Source organism: Peromyscus leucopus, chromosome 20, assembly GCF_004664715.2.
Source record: "Peromyscus leucopus breed LL Stock chromosome 20, UCI_PerLeu_2.1, whole genome shotgun sequence".
Lineage (NCBI taxonomy): Eukaryota > Metazoa > Chordata > Mammalia > Rodentia > Cricetidae > Peromyscus > Peromyscus leucopus.
The window spans coordinates 50,569,882-50,588,822 of record NC_051080.1 but is presented as its reverse complement, the minus strand read 5'-3'; the positions used below and the strand labels follow the sequence as shown (position 1 = coordinate 50,588,822).

General features: G+C 39.1%; 1 protein-coding gene across 2 annotated transcripts in view; it reads left to right on the top strand.

Annotated features, from left to right (window-relative positions):
* The first annotated feature begins 233 nt into the window (after nucleotides 1-233).
* The window catches only part of Eif3e (eukaryotic translation initiation factor 3 subunit E), a 35,286-nt gene continuing 16,578 nt past the window's right edge, over nucleotides 234-18,941 (top strand). Inside the window, exons 1-7 of one of the 2 annotated variants that reach the window (XM_028867956.2) lie at nucleotides 234-364; nucleotides 4,734-4,848; nucleotides 7,287-7,404; nucleotides 10,876-10,918; nucleotides 12,272-12,376; nucleotides 17,242-17,367; nucleotides 17,983-18,107. In XM_028867956.2, coding sequence (XP_028723789.1) covers nucleotides 275-364; nucleotides 4,734-4,848; nucleotides 7,287-7,404; nucleotides 10,876-10,918; nucleotides 12,272-12,376; nucleotides 17,242-17,367; nucleotides 17,983-18,107 — 722 coding nt within the window. In that variant the 5' untranslated portion in view covers nucleotides 234-274. The remainder of the gene's footprint in view (nucleotides 365-4,733; nucleotides 4,849-7,286; nucleotides 7,405-10,875; nucleotides 10,919-12,271; nucleotides 12,377-17,241; nucleotides 17,368-17,982; nucleotides 18,108-18,941) is intronic. The other variant, XM_037197784.1, reaches the window with a different exon arrangement.

The following is an 18,941-nucleotide window of genomic DNA, read 5'->3' as shown; positions in this document are numbered from 1 at the left end:
CCTCCCTAAAACTCGCATTTGTTTACTGGTTCAAGAAGGGAACACTGAAGAATCTGGAAGCAGCAGATAATCTGCGAGAGGCTTGAGCCCCACCCAGAAGGCGTGGAGAGGGAGGGATGGGAGGACTGGAAGGAGGGACACAACGCGCAGGCGCGGCCCTGGTCAGCACGCTTCCGCGGGGCCGCGGCCGCGCATGCGCAGTGCGGGGCCTGTCCGTCCTTCGGCGCTGTTAATAAAGTTTTCGCGAACAAGCTCTCCCCTTTCCCCCGGCAAGATGGCGGAGTACGACTTGACGACTCGCATCGCGCACTTTCTGGATCGGCATCTGGTCTTCCCGCTCCTTGAGTTTCTCTCCGTGAAAGAGGTGAGGGAGTTTTGAGAGGGAGGAAGGTGTCGGGCCGGGAGAGGCGCCGGGAGAAGGCGGGGAGGCGGCGGCGGAGCCGACACACGTGCGAGCCGGAAGCCGGCTCGGGCCGCCCTGACGCCGGCTGGGCCCGGGGATGGCAGCTGCCGGCCCTGGGAGTGTGGAGCTGGTGGGGTGCGCGGGGCGGTGGGGTGCGCGGGGCGGTGGGGTGCGGCCGCGCGGAGGGCTGAGGTGACAGCGCGGGGCTCCGGCGACCCCGAGGCCCCGGCTTCCTGTCCGGTGCAGGACCCTGCGGGCGGCCACGTCCGTGCTCGCCCGAGGCTGCGCCGCCGGGGCGGGAGGAGCGCCCGGGCTTTGCGCTCGTCCCCCACCCCCACCGCCCCACTCCCCGAGTCTGTTGGAAGCTCCATTTTTCTTTTAGGAACTGAGTTGATGGGCTTGGATTTGGGTCGCTGTGTGCGGAATCCCTGGACACGATTCTCGTACACGTAAAAAGTCGTCTCCGGCACTTGAGCTTCCACGAAGTCGTGGGTGCTTTTGCTGTTCATTTCCTGGTATTCGCTAGGTAGAAACGTAGTGTATGTTGTCAGGTGATGTTAAAGACCATGTGTAACTCACAGCCCCACAAGCTGCAGTGCAAACTTCGTTTTCTACTATTGATGTTCAGACTTAACGTAATACGCTTTGGTCTTTAATGTTCACTACGTGTGTAGCTCTGGGAGTTTATCGTTCAGCCTTTTAAGGCTTTAGGACTTTGGGGTTAATGAAAAGAAACACTGGGTTAGAAATATTAGGCTTAACTATACATTGACTTTATGGGAAAATTGATGCCTTTTACTAAGTACAGTAAGTAAAGCTACTGTACCATAAGGTAGAATTTTGTCCAGAAAAGTTGATGAATTCTGTTTCTGGACACAGATTATAACATAGGGAACTGTAGATTGGGAGGCTGGGGGTTTGGCGTCCAACAACATTTTTTTTTTTTTTTTGGTTTTTCGAGACAGGGTTTCTCTGTGTAGCTTTGCGCCTTTCCTGGAACTCACTTGGTAGCCCAGGCTGGCCTCGAAACTCACAGAGATCCACCTGGCTCTGCCTCCCGAGTGCTGGGATTAAAGGCGTGCACCACCACCGCCCGGCTAGAACAACATTTTTTTTTAAAGTCTGGTAAAACTTTTTATGATTTATAAGCTTCCAGATACGGTTTATATGACAGGTGTAATCTTTATGTTCATAGGAAGCTTTCTAAACACATGTAGACTACTCTAAAATTGTTGATACTATGGACCAGCAAAGTTCAATGCTGAAAAGTGGCTTAATAAGTGAGACATGAGCTATTAGATTTATTTATTTATTTATTTATTTATTTATTTATTTATTTATTTATTTATTTATTGTGTTAAACTTTTGTAGTCTGTAGACTAGAGATTAAATAAAAAGTTGTGTGTTTTGTTTCGTTTTCTGGAGAGAGAAAGTGAGAGTCCTTTGGGAAAGGTACATGAGAAGTACATACCGAAATCCCTCACTTTTCTATGTGTAGCAGAAATATTTTAAAAAACTGCCTGAACTAAGTTTTTTGTTTTGGTTGTTGTTTTGTTTTGTTGTTTTTTGAGACAGGGTTTCTCTATGTAGTTTTGGTGCCTGTCCTGGATCTTGCTTGCCCTGTAGACCAGGCTGGACTGGCTCTGCCTCCTGAGTGCTGGGATCAAAGGTGTGCGCTACCAATGCCTGGCTGAACTAAGTGTTTTTTGTGTGTTCTTATACATTCATGTTTTTGAGGCAAACAGGGAGGAATGTGTAGATGTAGATTGGTAAGGTACCACTATAACTGAGTGAAAACTGACTTCTTTGAGGATGTTATTAAGATGGCCTTAGTATACACCAAGGAGAAGACAGATCTACTTAGCAGTTACCAAGTATTGGAGCTTGGAATTGTGAAAAATTCAACATAAAACTTAGACATCTCACCATTGACAAATTGTCTTTAAGGTAGAAGTAGTACATATCAGGCAAGTATTGGCCAAGTGCTGTTAAATTAAAATTTTTCTGTTACCTTCAGTGGCCAAAGAGAACTTTGAGAAGGTGCTTCTGTCTTAAACTAGACGATGAGGATAGAGTCAGGTATCTTGATGGATGTCAGTACTGACATATGTGTAGATATTGGAGAATATAGGTTCCAGAAGAGAAACTACTTGGGCTCTCCATGTTCTCAGCACTTGAAACAGTTCTGCATAAAGGCTTTGATATCGTTGAATAATTAGTTAAATGACTATGTGTTGGCTTCTCAGTGTTTATTCTTATGTGTAGTGTCAGGACAGGTGGAGCAAAGGCCAGAACCTTTGAATTTGTACATGAGTTAGGATCCTTGCCCTGTCTTAATTCCTCTGCACTATAGGGTCCTTTTCTCCTTTTATCCAACTTAGTCATCACACCTCTCACTGTAAGCTCTTTTCACATCATGGATTTGTTTGACCTGTTATGGTTTTTTGTTTTCCTTTTGAGGAAGATCTTGCAGGGTGACCCAGGGTGGTCTTGAACTCCATACTGCCTGTCAATTTCCCAAGAACAGGATTTGTAAGAGTATATACCATGCCCAAATTTTATTTGTGTGTGTGTGTATGTGTGTGTGTATGTATGTATGTATGTATGTATGTATGTATGTATATTGGTATGACAGGCAAGCTGTTTACTACTGTGATCCATAGTCTAAGTTCTATTTTTAGAAACAGTTTCCCTGTGTAGCCCAGGCTGATCTAGAACTCAGCTCCCAGAGGTCCTCCCATTTCTTCTCCTGAGAGCTGGGATTGTAAGTGTATACCAGCACCCTTGGCTTCTTGAACTAATTTCTATGTCATCTTTCATATGCTAGCTGTTGTTGATTTTCAGTGCTGATGATTAATCTATTGTATTATACCAGTTTATTCATCCATTATAGCGTTAAAGGACTTGGGTACTGTGAACATTTTTAGAAATATGCTTAAGTAGATGTACTCTAGCTTTAAGCATTTTGCAGAGTTTGTTAGTCAAAGCATGTATGACTTCGGGAGATAAAAGTTTTGAAGTGATTGTATTCTTGCCAGTGGATTATGAATATTCTAGCCAGTCCGCATTGACAGTGGCACTGATACTATCAGGGTTTTGTTTTGTTTTGTTTGTTTTTTATCATAGTTTTTGGATGCACTTCCCTTTTGATTAATGAAGTTGAGATCTTCTCATGTGCCTTTTAGCCATTTATCTTGTTAAGTGACTATTAAGATGTTCCAGCCATTTCCCTTGGATTATCTGCCTTTTCTTAAAGTTTTATTGAAGTTTTGTATATAATTTGGGACGTTCACTTTTTATTCTGTGATATACTATTGTGAACGCTTCTTAGATTTTCTTTCCTTGGCAAAATTAAACGTGTCTAAATATCTCTCAGATTCCTTATATGTTCTCATTAGCCTTCATCTTTATGTCTGTACGTATATGTTTATTCCATGTGAGTTAATACATTTCTTGAGCACTCTGCAAATAAAAAACCCCGGCGTGAGGTTGTTGACTTACAAAATTGGTGCTAGTTTTATTTTAGAGGTACAGATGGAGAAGCACATAAGTGATTGCAACTATTAAATGAGAAAAATGTAAAGGTAAGGTTGTGGCCACATCAGAGAGGTGGGTAGGCATCATGTGGATGTAAAGGATACCAAGGAGGTAAAATATTTAAGAGGCTATTCTTAATTACCTGGGTGTGGAGAGGAGACAGGGATACTTGGTTTGTAGTGGAGAAGGTATAGATATTTTTGTATATTATATAACTTTTCTAGAAAGAATAAAAGATTGCTTGATAAAACAATAATTGATCTGGAGTAAAATGGGAATGAAATTCATTTTCAAATCTTTGGGTAGATAATATGTTGTGTAAATTGGGTGCTTGCTATATTGGTTGCTTTTCTTTTTAATAAAAGGTGACTCTGTGTGTGTGTGTGTACACACGTGTACTACTGGGAGAGGAACTTAGAGCCTGTGTACACTAAGCCAGTGCTCTACTGCTGACCTCTATCTCTAGCCCCATCATGCTTTTTTAAAAACTGGGGGGTAAGGGGCAAAATTCAATGTATTAGCTTCCACATCACACACATAGAGGTCAGAGGACAGTGGATAACTTTGTGAAGTCAGTTTTCGTCATCTTTATGTAGTTTTCAGGGATTGGATGCTGCTCTCCTGACTTGCTCAGCAAGTGCTGCCTGCTGAACCCACTCACCAGCACCCCCCATATGCTAAACCAACTGAGCAGCCCCCCACACACACACATTTTTTAGTGTTTCATGAAGTATGATTCTGAATAAACAGAAGAGCTTAAATATACTCATTAAAAGTAGTTTTTCTCTTACAGATATATAATGAAAAAGAATTATTACAAGGGAAATTGGATCTTCTTAGTGATACCAACATGGTAGACTTTGCTATGGATGTCTACAAAAACCTTTATTCTGATGATATCCCTCATGGTAAGTTTTATTGTTAGAACTAAAGCACATCTTATAGCTGAGTTGTATGTAAAGTTTTATGATACATGAAAGAGCTGTAGCTAAAAGGCTTAATTATTCAACTGTTCTTAAAGTCATTGAGTGAAAACATAGAAAGGTTACAAGGATTCTAAGATGTGTTTTCTCTTAGTGAAAGGTGTGAATCTGCTTTCACATAGTCATCAAATACCTTCAGATCATAGTGTGTGTCATCAAAGTTGTGCTCGTGCTACAGGATGTTGGCCTACAATTTTCTGAGGATGCTGCAGTTCTATACATTTTGACATCATCAGGTTACCTGGGAGAATTCTTTTGAAATGAAAATTTTGGCCCACAACCTAGACCTGTTTGATCAGAAACTCCTGAGGCTCTGTAGTAAAGTTGGAAAACTATTAGAGTTTTCCTAACTGGTTCAGTACAGTAGATGTTTCTTGAAGAATGAAAGAATAGAAGAATGGTCCCTTAAGTACAGGAAATATGGTAGTACATACCTCTGATCCCAGCAGCCTAGGGCCTAGAGGCATAGGCAGGTGATACTCTGAGTTTGAAGACAGCCTGGTCTACACAGGGAGTTCTAAGCCTGCCAGAGCCCTGACTCAAAGAAAAAAGAAAGCATAGGAAATACTGTAGTCTTTTTTTTTTCCTTTTCTCTTTCTGTGCATGTAACAAATTCTGAACAGCAATGAGCTCTTTACTTTGTTTAACATTGCTGTTTTTCAGGTTCTCCATTTTTTCTTTTGGGCATGAACTTGGAAGTTTTTTGGGTTTGGGTTTTGAACATATGTCTTAAGCACAGAAATTTAAAGAGAAATGCTTAGGCAAAGAAAAAGGCAGCCCATGTTGGGCCAGAGAGATGGCTCATAAAGAGAAAGTGTGGTGATATTTTATTTGTATGTTAATAAGTGAAGTTTGCCTGGAGATCAGAGGTCCCATAGTGAGCCATAAGCAGAGTCAGGTGGTGATAGCACATGCCCTTAATCTGATCACAAGGCAGGCAGAGTCTCTGTGTGTTCAAGACACAGGCAAGCATGATGGCACATGCCTTTAGTCCCAGTACCAACCATAGAGACCTGGAGGTCTTTATAGACAGGCAGTGACGAGGAAGTGAGGTGCCTGGGTTAAGAGCCAATGAGAAAACAGAACAGCAAGGCAATAAAGGTGCAGGTTAGACAGGTTTGGTTCTCTTGGGACCCTATGGCGACGTGGTGAGCTAAGGTTAGTTGGTGACTCTGACTATTGCTCTGATCTCTACGGCTTGCACCCTTGTATTTGGCTCTGTGTTTCTTATTTAATAAGACTGTTTAGAAATTTGTCTGTAGGAAAGCACTTGCTACAAATGCTTCCTGACCCCAGTTTGCTCCCTGGGACCCATAGTAGAAGAGAGAACAAACCCCTACACTCACACCGATAATCCCCATCATTCACACTGAGAATAATTATAAATAAAGTAAATTTTGAATAAAAGCAGTATCCAGATAGGAGAAGGAACAGGATAGGTTAGGAGTGTCCTATATAATACAGACATTGATAAAAGTCAATATAGCTTTTTTTAACTTTTAAGCTGTAACTATTTAAATTTAGATTTGTATTTTATGTGTATATGATATTTGACTGCTTGTATGTTTGTATACCGTTTGTGTGCCTGGTATCCCAGAAGGTCAAAAGAGAGCTTCACATCCCCTGGGATGTGGGTGCTGGGAATCAGACTGAGCTCCCGTAAGAGTAACAAGTGCTTTTAACCACTGAGCCGTCTCTCCAGCCCCCCACTATTGTCTGCTTTTATCTCAGCTTCTTAAGTGGCTAGAAGTGCAAATGCGCAGCCCTGCAAGTACAATGACTGATAGTCGCTGAGTGTTATCTGAGATATTTTGCAACATAGATTATGTGAGTTTTCTCTTTATTTTGGTGGTGGTATAGTAAACAGGATCTGTAGAATTTGTGAGATTACAGTTTGTTTATATTAAGGAAAGATTCTTGAGTAGATTAAAATTCCATTCCACCTAGTAATAATATGTAAACTCACTAGTGTAGTGCCTCTGCTCAGAAACTGTAGGGTAATAGTTAATCAGGAATTAAATAGGAACAAATCGAAGGATACTTGGAATGAAATCAGAAATGTAGAGCCGGATGACAAGCGCCCTTTTCCTGCCTACTCTCTCTTATCACTACCCGCCCCTTCATTGTATGTGTGTAGTTTTCCCCTCCACAGTAGGAAGATGAAGCCCTCTTCCTTTATGTGCCTTTTGGCTCTAGCAAAAGGAAATTGTGAATTTGGGGAAGGTGTTAAATTGGTGGTTCCTGGCATATGAATACAGTATGAGGAATAAACAAGTGTGTATAGTTTGAATTAATGGAAACTTCTCTAGACAGTCTCCTGGAGTTGTGTGGTTTAACTTTCTAGTATTCATGTTTTTCATTAGCTTTGAGAGAAAAAAGAACCACAGTTGTTGCACAGCTGAAACAGCTCCAGGCAGAAACAGAACCAATTGTGAAGATGTTTGAAGATCCAGAAACTACAAGGCAGATGCAGTCAACCAGGTAATCTGTGAACTTGGATCCTAGACGTTCTCTTTTCTGGATTAGTAGACAGTAAAAGTTCACGATCTAAATGAGTGCCTCATTTGTTTTATTTCATTTATCTTTGTTTCTTAAGTGTATAGTGCTTTGCTTGCAAATGTTTATGTGCACACATGCCTAGTGTGCTTGGAGGACAAAAGAGGGGGTCAGGTTCCTTGGAACTGGAGTTACAGGTGGTTATGAGCCTCCCGTTGAGGCTGGGAATTGAACACAGGACCTCTGCAAGAGCAATAGGTGCCCTTAACTGTAACACGAATTGCTAAATGGTCTTATTAATAAAAACCCAGAGCCAGATACTGGGGTGAAAGCTGAAAGATCCGAGGGATAGGACAAGCCACAGCCACCAGCTATTACCTCACTAACTCCACAAATGCTTACTGAAATCACCTCAGCCTCTGAGAGAGAGAGAGAGAGAGAGAGAGAGAGAGAGAGAGAGAGAGAGAGAGAGAGAGAGAGAGAGAGCGCTACTTCCTCTATGCTCACACTTACATACCTTTCTGTACCCTGCCACCTTACTTCCTGTCTCCTCCCACCTACATCACTTCCTGTCTTGTCTGTACAGACCTCCAGGCCTTTATGGTTAACTAGTGCTGGGATTAAAGGCATGTGCCACCGTACCTAGCTCTGTTGTCAGTATGGGCTTGAACTCACAGAGATCTGGATGAATCTCTGCCTCCCGAATGCTAGGATTAAAGGCGTGTGTGCTACCACTGCCTGACCTCTATATTTAATATAGTAGCTTTTTCCTCAGATCTCCAGGCAAGCTTTATTTGTTAGAGCACAATAAAAATACCACCACATTTAACAGCTGAGTCACCTCTGCTGCCCCAATACCAAATATTTTAAAGGAACTCTAAACCAGTTATTCAGACCTTATCATGGCCTGGCAGCTGCTCAGCATTCCCCGACCCCCTTTAGGAGACATTTGGCTATAACTGGAGACTGACTGTCAGATCGGAGGAGCGCTGCTGCACCAAGGAAGTGCAGAGGTGGGAATACCGCTGCACATTCTGTGCTCAGGACTGCCTTTCCCTGTACTTCTTCCCAAGAGTCAGCCAGCTCAAAGTCCTTGGAGAAAACCTGTTCCTGGTGGATGCCCAGAATGCTTGGGTTGCTTTCCGAAGGAGACACCTGCGCTCACTTACCACTTAACATTCTTTTACATCTTTCAATGTCTACTCATCCCAGCTAAGATTATTTTGTTTCTAATTTTCTTTTTGCTAGAAAGACTTTTTGTCTGGTTTCCAAATGAGCCACATTGCCTTAACCTTACTTAAGCCTTTGGAGTTATTAGAAATATTTGAAAGTAACATGTACTAAAACTGAACGTTAGCTGCTGTAATATGACTTAGCTACCAATACATTCACTTCAGAAATTGTTAGTGACTTTGCCATGCTGTTGGTTTCTAGAATACATGTTCAAACCAAATTTTTAAAATAGTGGCTCTCAGTTTTTGCTTGTGATTTAGGAAAGCGTTACCTGATATTAGAAAAGCTGCAAACATTACGCAGTTACTCTGCCATGCTGTAATATGCTATGTACCGGGCCATATTACACTACATGCATATGCAGAAATACATACAGATGTACAGATAAAAAGCTGTATTCAAAGGAGAAAGCTCCACCTTTCTGTGTGAATATGCATGTATCTCCACTAGACTATTTGTTTACTTGTAAGAGTACAAAGAGTAATTATAGCTCTTCAGGCCTCATGTCAGTATGCAGAGAGTAAAGACTGAAATAATCCAGGTATTAGATGACAACAGACATTTTAGCATGTGTTAGGCACGTAAAGAATGGAAATGGGAACTAGAGAGATGGCTTAAGAGCATGTACTGATGAGAGGGCTGGAGTTTAGGTTCTAGCCCATTTCAGGTGACTCAGAACTGCCTATAAGTCCAGCTCCAGGGACTATGCCTCTGGCCGCTGTAGGTACCTACAGTCATGTGCATGATAGCCACACAGGCACACATACACATACTTAAAAATAATAAAAGTAAATACTCAGGGGGAAGAAGAAATATTCAAAAGAAATATTCAAAGAAAAGGGGGTGATGAAATTAAGGTAAGAGTAGAATGCATATATGATTTGTTCACCACATAGTGGACAGACAATGCCTTTCATAATGTAATGGGCTCTGTGCTAATTAGTTCTTAGTTCTTTGTCAGCTTGGCACAAGCTAGAATAATCTGGGAAAGGGAACTTCAGTTGAGGAATTGCCTCCAGTGGATTGGAGTGCCTCCAGTGCCTCCTCCTGAAGGCATGCTTGTGGGGCATTTTCTTGATTGATGATTTTCTGTAGGAGGGCCCCAGCCCATCAGGGAGAGAGGCAATGTCACCCCTGGGCAGGTTGTCCTGAGTTGTATAAGAAAGCAAACTGAGCCAAGCCGCTGGTGAGCAAGCCTGTAGGTGGCATTTCTAAGTGGTCTCTGCACCCGCTGGGCCTCCAGGTTCCTGCCTTGAATTCCTGCCCTGACTCTTCATGACTGTAGTTGGGAAGTTTAAAGCCAAGTAAACCCTTTTCTCCACAGCAACTTGCTTCAGGATGTTTCATCACAGCACTAGGAAACTAGCAGAGTAAGGCAGCAACCTGTTAGAAGTTTGTAATCTACTTAGACTACTTACTTTCACAGTAATGGTATTTTTCTACCAATCTTCGTTTTTTGGTTTTTTTTTTTGTTTTTTTTGATCATATAGTGTATCTCTTAGAAAGTTATCCAGAAGACAGTGCAAGTTTGAACTTTGTGCACACTTTGTATTCAGTAATTTAATGCTGGCAGGGCTCCCAAAGTGTGCCACAGGCCACAGCAGATTCCCACATTGAAGAAGCCTAAAGAAAACATTTTATTTTTTGAAAATGTGAAGATAAGCTTTTTGACTTTATTTTTCACCATTGGTATACTTGTTACATTTGTCTTTTACTAGTCTGTCAGGATCTAGAGTTAGTGCAAAACTAATTTAAGAAAAGTAGCTTGATGGTTAATAATTGGGTGAAGCTTGTGACATTGTGACATGGGTACCATCTAAGTTTGTCTTCAGTCAGAGCTTAAGAAATCTAAAAGTAAGCCGGGCATTGGTGGCACACGCCTTTAATCCCAGCACTCGGGAGGCAGAGCCAGGTGGATCTCTGTGAGTTCGAGGCCAGCCTGGGCTACCAAGTGAGCTCCAGGAAAGGCACAAAGCTACACAGAGAAACCCTGTCTCGAAAAACCAAAAAAAGAAAAAGAAATCTAAAAGTAAAATTTCAAGCTTATATTTATTCTATATCAGTTTGATATGTGCTATTTGTTTTATTCTAGAAGTTATATTTCTGTTCACGTATTAAGAGATTTAAAGTGACTTTTTGGATGATAACTTAGAAGCTAGAGCTGCATATTTTGCGTTCTGCAGCTTGTAAACCATAGTAATGCTCACTTTTTCCAATGCTTAGGGATGGTCGGATGTTATTTGACTACTTAGCAGACAAGCATGGGGTAAGTTTTTATATATATATATATTAAAAAAATGGCTATTTAGATTTAGAAAATTAGAAAAATGGTTATTTATTTAGAAAAATGGAAAAAGGTCTTTAGAGACTATTGCTGTGCAAATTCATAGTTTGGCGTAAGAATATAATTCTTAGATTAACTTAATAAATAGCAACAACTGGTGTGTTTTTAACATGGTTTTTTTTAAAAATCAGTGATGATAGGGAAATTTTTGTTTATAATCCTCTTTTGATAACAAATCCTTACAGAGTTTGCCTTATGTGGATCATCATATTATAACTATTTTCTCTCTCCCTTCCTGGACTCCCAAACTCTTAGATTTTTGAGGCAGGATCTTGCTAAACTGTCCCCAGATTTTGGTGATCCTCCTGTCTCTGTTTTCTGGGTCTAGGATTACATGCACGTGCTTCTGTATAGAAATCAGGATTCTTTTTCCTCTTAGCTTTATGAGTAAGGTCAGAACCAGAGTTGAATTAAAAATGCTTTCTTTGCACAATAAGAACATTTTGGCTGCTTTAGGGGATGCAGTACTCTTGACATTTTCATGATTAATTCACATTAATTAATTTACAAATTCATAAATAAGTGGTACTGTTCTTCCTAATGTCTTTGATTTCTGTTAGCTTAGGGAATGACACTTTGTTTTTTGTTTGTTTGTTTGTTTTTTTCAAGACAGGGTTTCTCTGTACCTCCTGGCTATCCTGGAACCTACTCTATAAACTAGGCTGACCTTGAGCTTGGAGATCTGCCTGCCTGTGCCTGCAGAATGCTAGGATTAAAGGCGTGCACCACCATGCCTGAGAATGGCACTCTGAATATAATCACACTTAACGTTGAGTTCTCAGCTCTCATTTAATAATTGCTGGGGTAGATTGCTGATCACCACATAATACTCTGTGGTTTCGTACAGAATATTTAGTAGTTTGTTGTTGCTTTAAGTCTTCAGTTCTTTTAGATTTCTTCAGTTTTATTTTGTTTACATTTTAACTCTAAAAGTTGATGTAATTTTGGGGCCAACTTTCAGGAAAGAGAGTTTTATTACTATATGTGTTATTTGGTTAAGACCACCAAACGTTGGAGGAATATATATGCTCCATGGTTAGCTAGCATAGTCACCTTAGCGGACTACCACCAGATAACAGTTGTGGTCCGAGTTTGTTTTGCAGTAAAATTGGTATCAGCAAAATTTAGAACTCTTTGAGGTCAAAACTGAACATAAAACAGACAATTTCATGTATACATAACATACTTACATACAATCAAGCATTTCTCTGATTAGGGTATATTGGTGGCAGTTGTTTTTTACTACTTAACTGTAGAAACTTTTCCTCCCCCCAGTTTAGGCAGGAGTATTTAGATACACTCTACAGATACGCAAAATTCCAATATGAGTGTGGGAATTACTCAGGAGCGGCAGAATATCTTTACTTCTTTAGAGTGTTGGTAAGTACCTCGTGCGCCCCCCCCCCTTTACCCTCTGCTTCTAAAACTTTTCCTGGTTCCTCAAAAAAAAAAAAAAAAAAAAAAAAAACAATTTGTTGAGTTTGTCTGTTAAATTATAAAACAGTCATTGGCAAAGGAGAAACATAATTTAGGTTAAAAAAAATGAAGAATGAATGAAAGAAAATGAAAAGATCCTTCACAACAAAAACCAAATAGAAAACCTTATTAAGGGCTCAAAATTTGAAAGGAGGGCTGCTGAGATGGAACAGAAGATAAGTATTCTTAGAGTACAAACCTGGAGACCTGAGTTTGGTCCCCAGATTCTCTATCAGGGTGTAGTCAGAGAACCACTCTACCAAGTTGCCCTCTGACTTCCATGCACACACATGTATGCATGCAGTAATAATAAATACAATTTCAAAACAATATTTGGGAGGGGAAGCTTTGATTTGACCTTGAGATCCAAAAATAGGAAACTGTTACTTATAATTATATGAATTTTAGTATTAGCAGAATTCTGTCCTATAATGGATTTATTATGGTACTATAAGCAGAATGAATGACAGGTTTCAAACTCAGGCCTCTGTCTTAACAAGCTTTCTCATTCTTTCTTCTGTCTAGGTAATCCAAGTGCTTTTACTAGCCTTTTATCAAGGAAGTTATAATTTGTTACTCCCTATGGATTAATGGGCAAGCACCGAAAGCCTGTGATTTCTTAAGTTAATCCAAGAAATGAGAGAAAGGCCTAAAAGAGAAAAAGTGACAAAAATAAAGGAAGACAGGGACTTTCTGTCTTCGAATCTTAGATTTCTTTATTTTCTGTCGCTTTTTTTTTCTTTTAGTTTTATATGTCACTAAGAGAACACTTGGACCATGCTGTCTTTGGTGCCTTCAATGAAATTCAAGTTTCCTCTTTGGGGTAGTTAAAGGGGCAAATCATTGTTATGTATTTAGATATCTTCTACCCTAAATTGTACAGGAAATTTACCCACTGTCCGTCCTTCAAGGAAACAAGTATTTTCTGATTATTTCCAAGCTGATTTACAACATTATTTTTCTCTTTCTCTCATTTGTGTAAATGAGTTCATTTACGGATAAGCTATGATTAGCTTGCAAAGTGCACTGAAGGTAATCATTGATGTTAAACTTGAAGTGACTTATCAAAAAATTCCATCACTTTTTACCTTGAATGTTACCAGGGATTTAAGAGAGCAAAAGTTGATTACTTTGAGAATATAAACAGCTTAAGCTAGGATTGTAAATCCAGAAGCCTGGTATGATTACAGCTACATGAAAAGAGCCGGTTATTCATATCATTTGTTACTTCTGGGAGTGAATTTTGAGAATGAAGATTTAGTGTCATGTTAGAGTTCTAGCACAGTAAATTTATTGTTGCTGGTCAGTGAGTGAACGTGCCATTTTCCTAAGACATGGAAACTTAAGGTAACTGCTGGAAATCCAGATATTGAAACTCTTCTAGTATATCCACGCTTGAAAGCAGGTTGCTATGAAGAGCCAACTGTAATGACATGGAGTTGAGCCAGCGTAGTGCACATGAACCTTTTGGGGGTTACAAAACTTGAAGTTGTACAAAAAGCTTTTATTCTACCACATTTAACACATTTTAGTTCTATAAGTGTCATGTTTATGGAGTATGGCTTAATAATTAGCCTAATAATTTCCATAATTAATAGGTGCATATTTTATAACTGGGAGTTTTAATATTTACTTTAAAAGTTATGACACATATTACTCTGTCTTTAAAAACATTCAACTATATGCCTTTGCATTATTCTTAAAAAATCTTGCATTGGAATTCAAATCATAAAGACCAGCAAATGAAATTTGAGTTTCTTAGAATTTATGTAGAATTCTATTGTTTCATTTTATACCATAAAATATTTGAGCTAGGTAGAAGCTGTTTTCTTTTGGCATATTGTTACCTAGTGCAAAGGAAGAATAGATATTAATTACATTTTGTTGATTTATGTACTGCCATTAGAAATCTTAGGTTTTAAAAGTTTAGTAGTAAAAATAAAAACCTTGCTTTGGATTTGGAATGACATGTTTTAATTTAGTTATTTCTTTTGCAGTAGGCTTTTTTCATTTCTGGATTTTTTTCCCCCCTGGTGGTTGGTTACTCTTGAATCTATGGTTAAGGAAACATAAGCTATGAAAGAGCCATTGTAACTGGGCTGAGATTAGAATTTGACTCTCCAAATGACCTATTGTAGGTCAGTGTTTATAAATTAAAGCTGTGTGACCCTAGATTTATTTTTAAAAGACTTGGTGGCTTTTAGAATATGTTGAATGTACCATTTGGATGTGAAACTTCTTTGCATTATGCTCCAAAAGTGTGTTAATTAAAATGAAATCAGGACAGTTAGTAGAAATTTGAATATTTTTGTTTGAAAGTTTTACTGAATTTTTATTAAAGATCTGTCCTCACTTTAGAGCCTTTGGTTTACCTCTAAAATACAACCATTAAGCAACTGTTAAAAGTAAAGGTGATTTTAAAATACTAGAACCATTTCTTCCTATTATTTTTTAGTTTTGTTTTGTTTTTTTTTCTCCCAGTTAGAATTGAAGATGTTTTGACATTAACAGTCAGTGGCATATCAATCCATTTAAAAGTACTTTCCATGATGTCCAGACAGCTTGGGTAATGGTGACTGAGCATCTTGGCCACAGTTTGCCTCTGATGTGCCTGTTGTCTTGGCAGTTTTAAGAGGTGTCTAGATCATGCTGATTCCCAGGCATGACTTATATTTCACTATCTCTAATTGGAATATATATTGAGTTGGTTGTTTTTAGTATTAGGGAGACAGTAAGTGTTAAATTTGCTAGCATATTAGACTTGATAAAATTGTGTGTTAGGAATGGGTTGAGGTAGGTATCTCTAGCTATCTGGAACTAGACTAACAAACCCCAGCATATCTCACCTCCTCACTCCCAGCACTGTGGTTACAGGTGGTTGGTGTGTGGGTGGTGGGATCCTAACATGCATAGCTGGTACCCTACCCACTGAACCATCTCTCTAGCTCCTTGATGATGAAATGTTTTAATCATCGTATAATTGGAGCAGTTTTATGGAATTTTATAAATTAGTTTTAAAATTTCAATTAATTTTGACATCTATCTCCCTTGTCACCAATTAACATAAAAGATATTTTTCAAAAAAATTTACATGTATGAGTAATTGTCTAAATGTGTCTGCACCTTGTGAATGCCTGGTGCCTGCAGAGGTTTAAAAAAAAATCAGGAGGCACCAGATCCTGTGGAGCTAAAGTTACAAAGTTGAAGTTATGAGCCACCGGGTGGGAGTTGGGAATGGAACCTGGGGTCTCCATAAGAACAAGTGCTCTTGACCACTGCGCCATCTCTCTCTAACACCCAAGAATGTATCTTGTGACTTTTTTTGAAATAATACTCTATTCCTAGGCCTGAACATTATTGATCTGCTTTGTGTGCCTACAGGCTGGTTTTGTTTCTTTTAAATTTTTATATGGGATGATAAAATATGTATGTTTGTATCTGGCTGTTCTTTGTCAGCAAGGTAAGGTTTTGATATCGTATTACAGTAGCTATCAGAATTCTTGCTGCTTAGTAGTATTCCATTCGTCACATGTACTTTGGTCTGCTTGGGTTTTAATCAATTCATACATATTTGGATTACTCCAGTTTTAGTTTATTAACAGTTGTGCGTATTTATATGTTGATCATATTGTGGGTATACGTCAATGATTTCCAGAACATTTGAGAAAACTACTGCAAACGATAATAAAAATTATGTCAAAGTGCTATAAATTTTCCACTTTGATGACCTCCCACTCACTCACTGAGTTCTTAGTGTGTGTTGGGTAGTACACTTCCTGTCCTGTTTAAGCTGCACAGCATCTGAGAGGGGTTCTCACTCCTCCGTGTGCTGCAGGGAGGAGGCTCGAGCATGGGTGCCTCTGCTGTCTGGAGAGCAGGGCCAGAGCTGCACACTTGGCTGGCTTTCTAATCACACTGTACAGTTGAATTGTAATTCGTGATTCACGCTATTTCTGCTTTGTAAATGCTTTGAAGTGCGAATTCAGAATCTCATCGTGCAGTGCAGGAATATGTTCTTTCTTCTCAGTCTTCTCCCTTGCTCTTGCTGCTTTAACACATGATAGTTAGTTCATAGTCATTTTATGTGTTCCCGTTCATATGTTGTTAGGGAGTATTTTAGCAGTTTTTATCATTAGTTTGGTGGTTATTTACAATTTCAGTAACTTTCCTTATAAACCATTAGGCCTGCATTTTACACTTTCTTTACTATCATATTTTTGTAGTATTTATTTTCTTGAGTCAAGGTCTCTGTTATGTGTGGCCTCAAACTTGTTATCCTCCTGCCTCAGCCTTCCTAGTGCTGAAATCGCTAATGTGCTACTGTGCTCTCTTTAGAAATGTTTTTAGTGTGTGTTTAATCTCTTACCATATTGTGAATGAGACCCAGAAGTTTGGGTTTCTATACCTTCTATCCATTGATACTAGCTTTCTTTGAATCTAACATAGTTTGTAAAGTAGTCTCAGGTACATGAAATTTGATTGTATATGTATTATTTGAAATAGGTATACTAAAGTGATGCTCTTATTTGCTGGCTTTAAAAATCATCCCTTATTTTACATGAATACCTGACATTAAAGACCTAAGTATTTTTAAATAATTATATTGAAACAGTTTACTGTTGTGCTTCAATAAGGCCTTGAAAGTAAGTATTTTGAGGTAGAGGTATACTTTGTATATATGTCTTAGGTGGGCTAGATGGATGTGTTGTATTTAAAATGTACCTTTGTTCTTGCTGCACGATATTGAGACTAACTAATTGTTCATACAGGTTCCAGCAACAGATAGAAATGCATTAAGTTCACTCTGGGGAAAACTGGCCTCTGAAATCTTAATGCAGAATTGGGATGCAGCCATGGAAGACCTTACTCGGTTAAAAGAGACCATAGACAATAATGTGAGTTACATGTTCTGGATTCATTCTCTGAAACTTCTATGTACTTGTCATCTTTTCTGATATGGGACAACACTTCACTCTTAAGAGGAAAAAAGAAATAAAAATCCTTCATATTTTGGGTTTTTCTGTTATTTTGACTTGACCACAAAAGCATAGTTGATTAGCTCATTTCACCTTGAAAACTGACACACTTGGCTTGATTGGTAGAGAAAGGATTTAACCTTTCACTTCTGCTACAGCTATTCCACCTGTTTTCTATGCCAGTGAAAAGGACACTGCCCTTGTTAGTGCCTCCTACTGAAGGAAGCTGTTGCTGAAGATGACAGTTTCACCCATAATTAATGTCATCCTCCTACCTACTAAATAAGGACTGTCTACTTCTGTCCTTGTTTTTACAATGTATTCTGAAGTGTTTATAACTTAAAATCATTTGAAATGTCAAAGATAATGAGAAAGGACTGGGGGTCAAACCTTGATCATAATGCCTGATTAGTATATGCCATAGAATACAGTCTGGTGTAGTTCTAGTTACACTTTTGAGATTGGTCATGTTTATTTGCATGTCTGTTTTTCACATACTAATGCTTCCTGTGCATACATTTTTTAATCCTTCAGTCTGTGAGTTCTCCACTCCAGTCTCTTCAGCAGCGGACATGGCTCATTCATTGGTCTCTGTTTGTTTTTTTCAACCATCCAAAAGGCCGTGATAATATTATTGATCTCTTCCTTTACCAACCACAGTAAGTTACATCACTGTTTAATTTTAGTTTTTGATTATCTGAAATGTCCTCCTCTAATATTTAAATTTGTCACCTGCCAATCTTTCTGTTTGATTATGAGGGGTGTGTGTGTGTGTGTGTGTGTGTGTATGCATGCATATGCTTACTTGATAATTGAAAACCACACATGTAACTCTTAGTTAAGTAATTTGATAACATGTACTCTAGACCCTTCCTTCAGAATTCTTCTTAAAGTATGATCTCTGAACCAATAATCATGTAGACTCAGGGCTCATCCCAAGGATTAAATCAGAATTTGCATTTTCACAAGGGCCTCTGTTATGTTGCATACAGCTGATCCTCTGTTTTTGTGGATGACATATCTGTAACCAACTGAGAGAAAAATTCCATCTTTACTGAATATATACAGATGCTTTGTTCTTGCATTTATTTCATAAATAATATAGCAGTCACTACAAACAGAAATTTTATATATTATTAGGTATTATAGGTAATTAGAGATTATTTGAATTATATAGGAATATATGCAAACTGTACTCCAAAATATTATAAAGGGACTTTGGCATCCATAGATTTTGACACATAATGACATTTTGGAACCAATCCCTTATTGGTACTGAGGGGTGACTGTACATTCAAGTGTTAGCAATAAAGATTTATTGCTAAGCCTGGTGATGGTGGTGCACACCTTTAATCCTAGCACTTCCAAGGCAGAGGCAGGTGGATCTCTGTTCAAGGACAGCCTGGTCTACCAAGAGAGTTCCAGAATAGGCTCCAAAAGCTACATAGAGAAACCCTGTCTCGAAAAACCAAAAAAAGGGGGAGGGGGGGTAT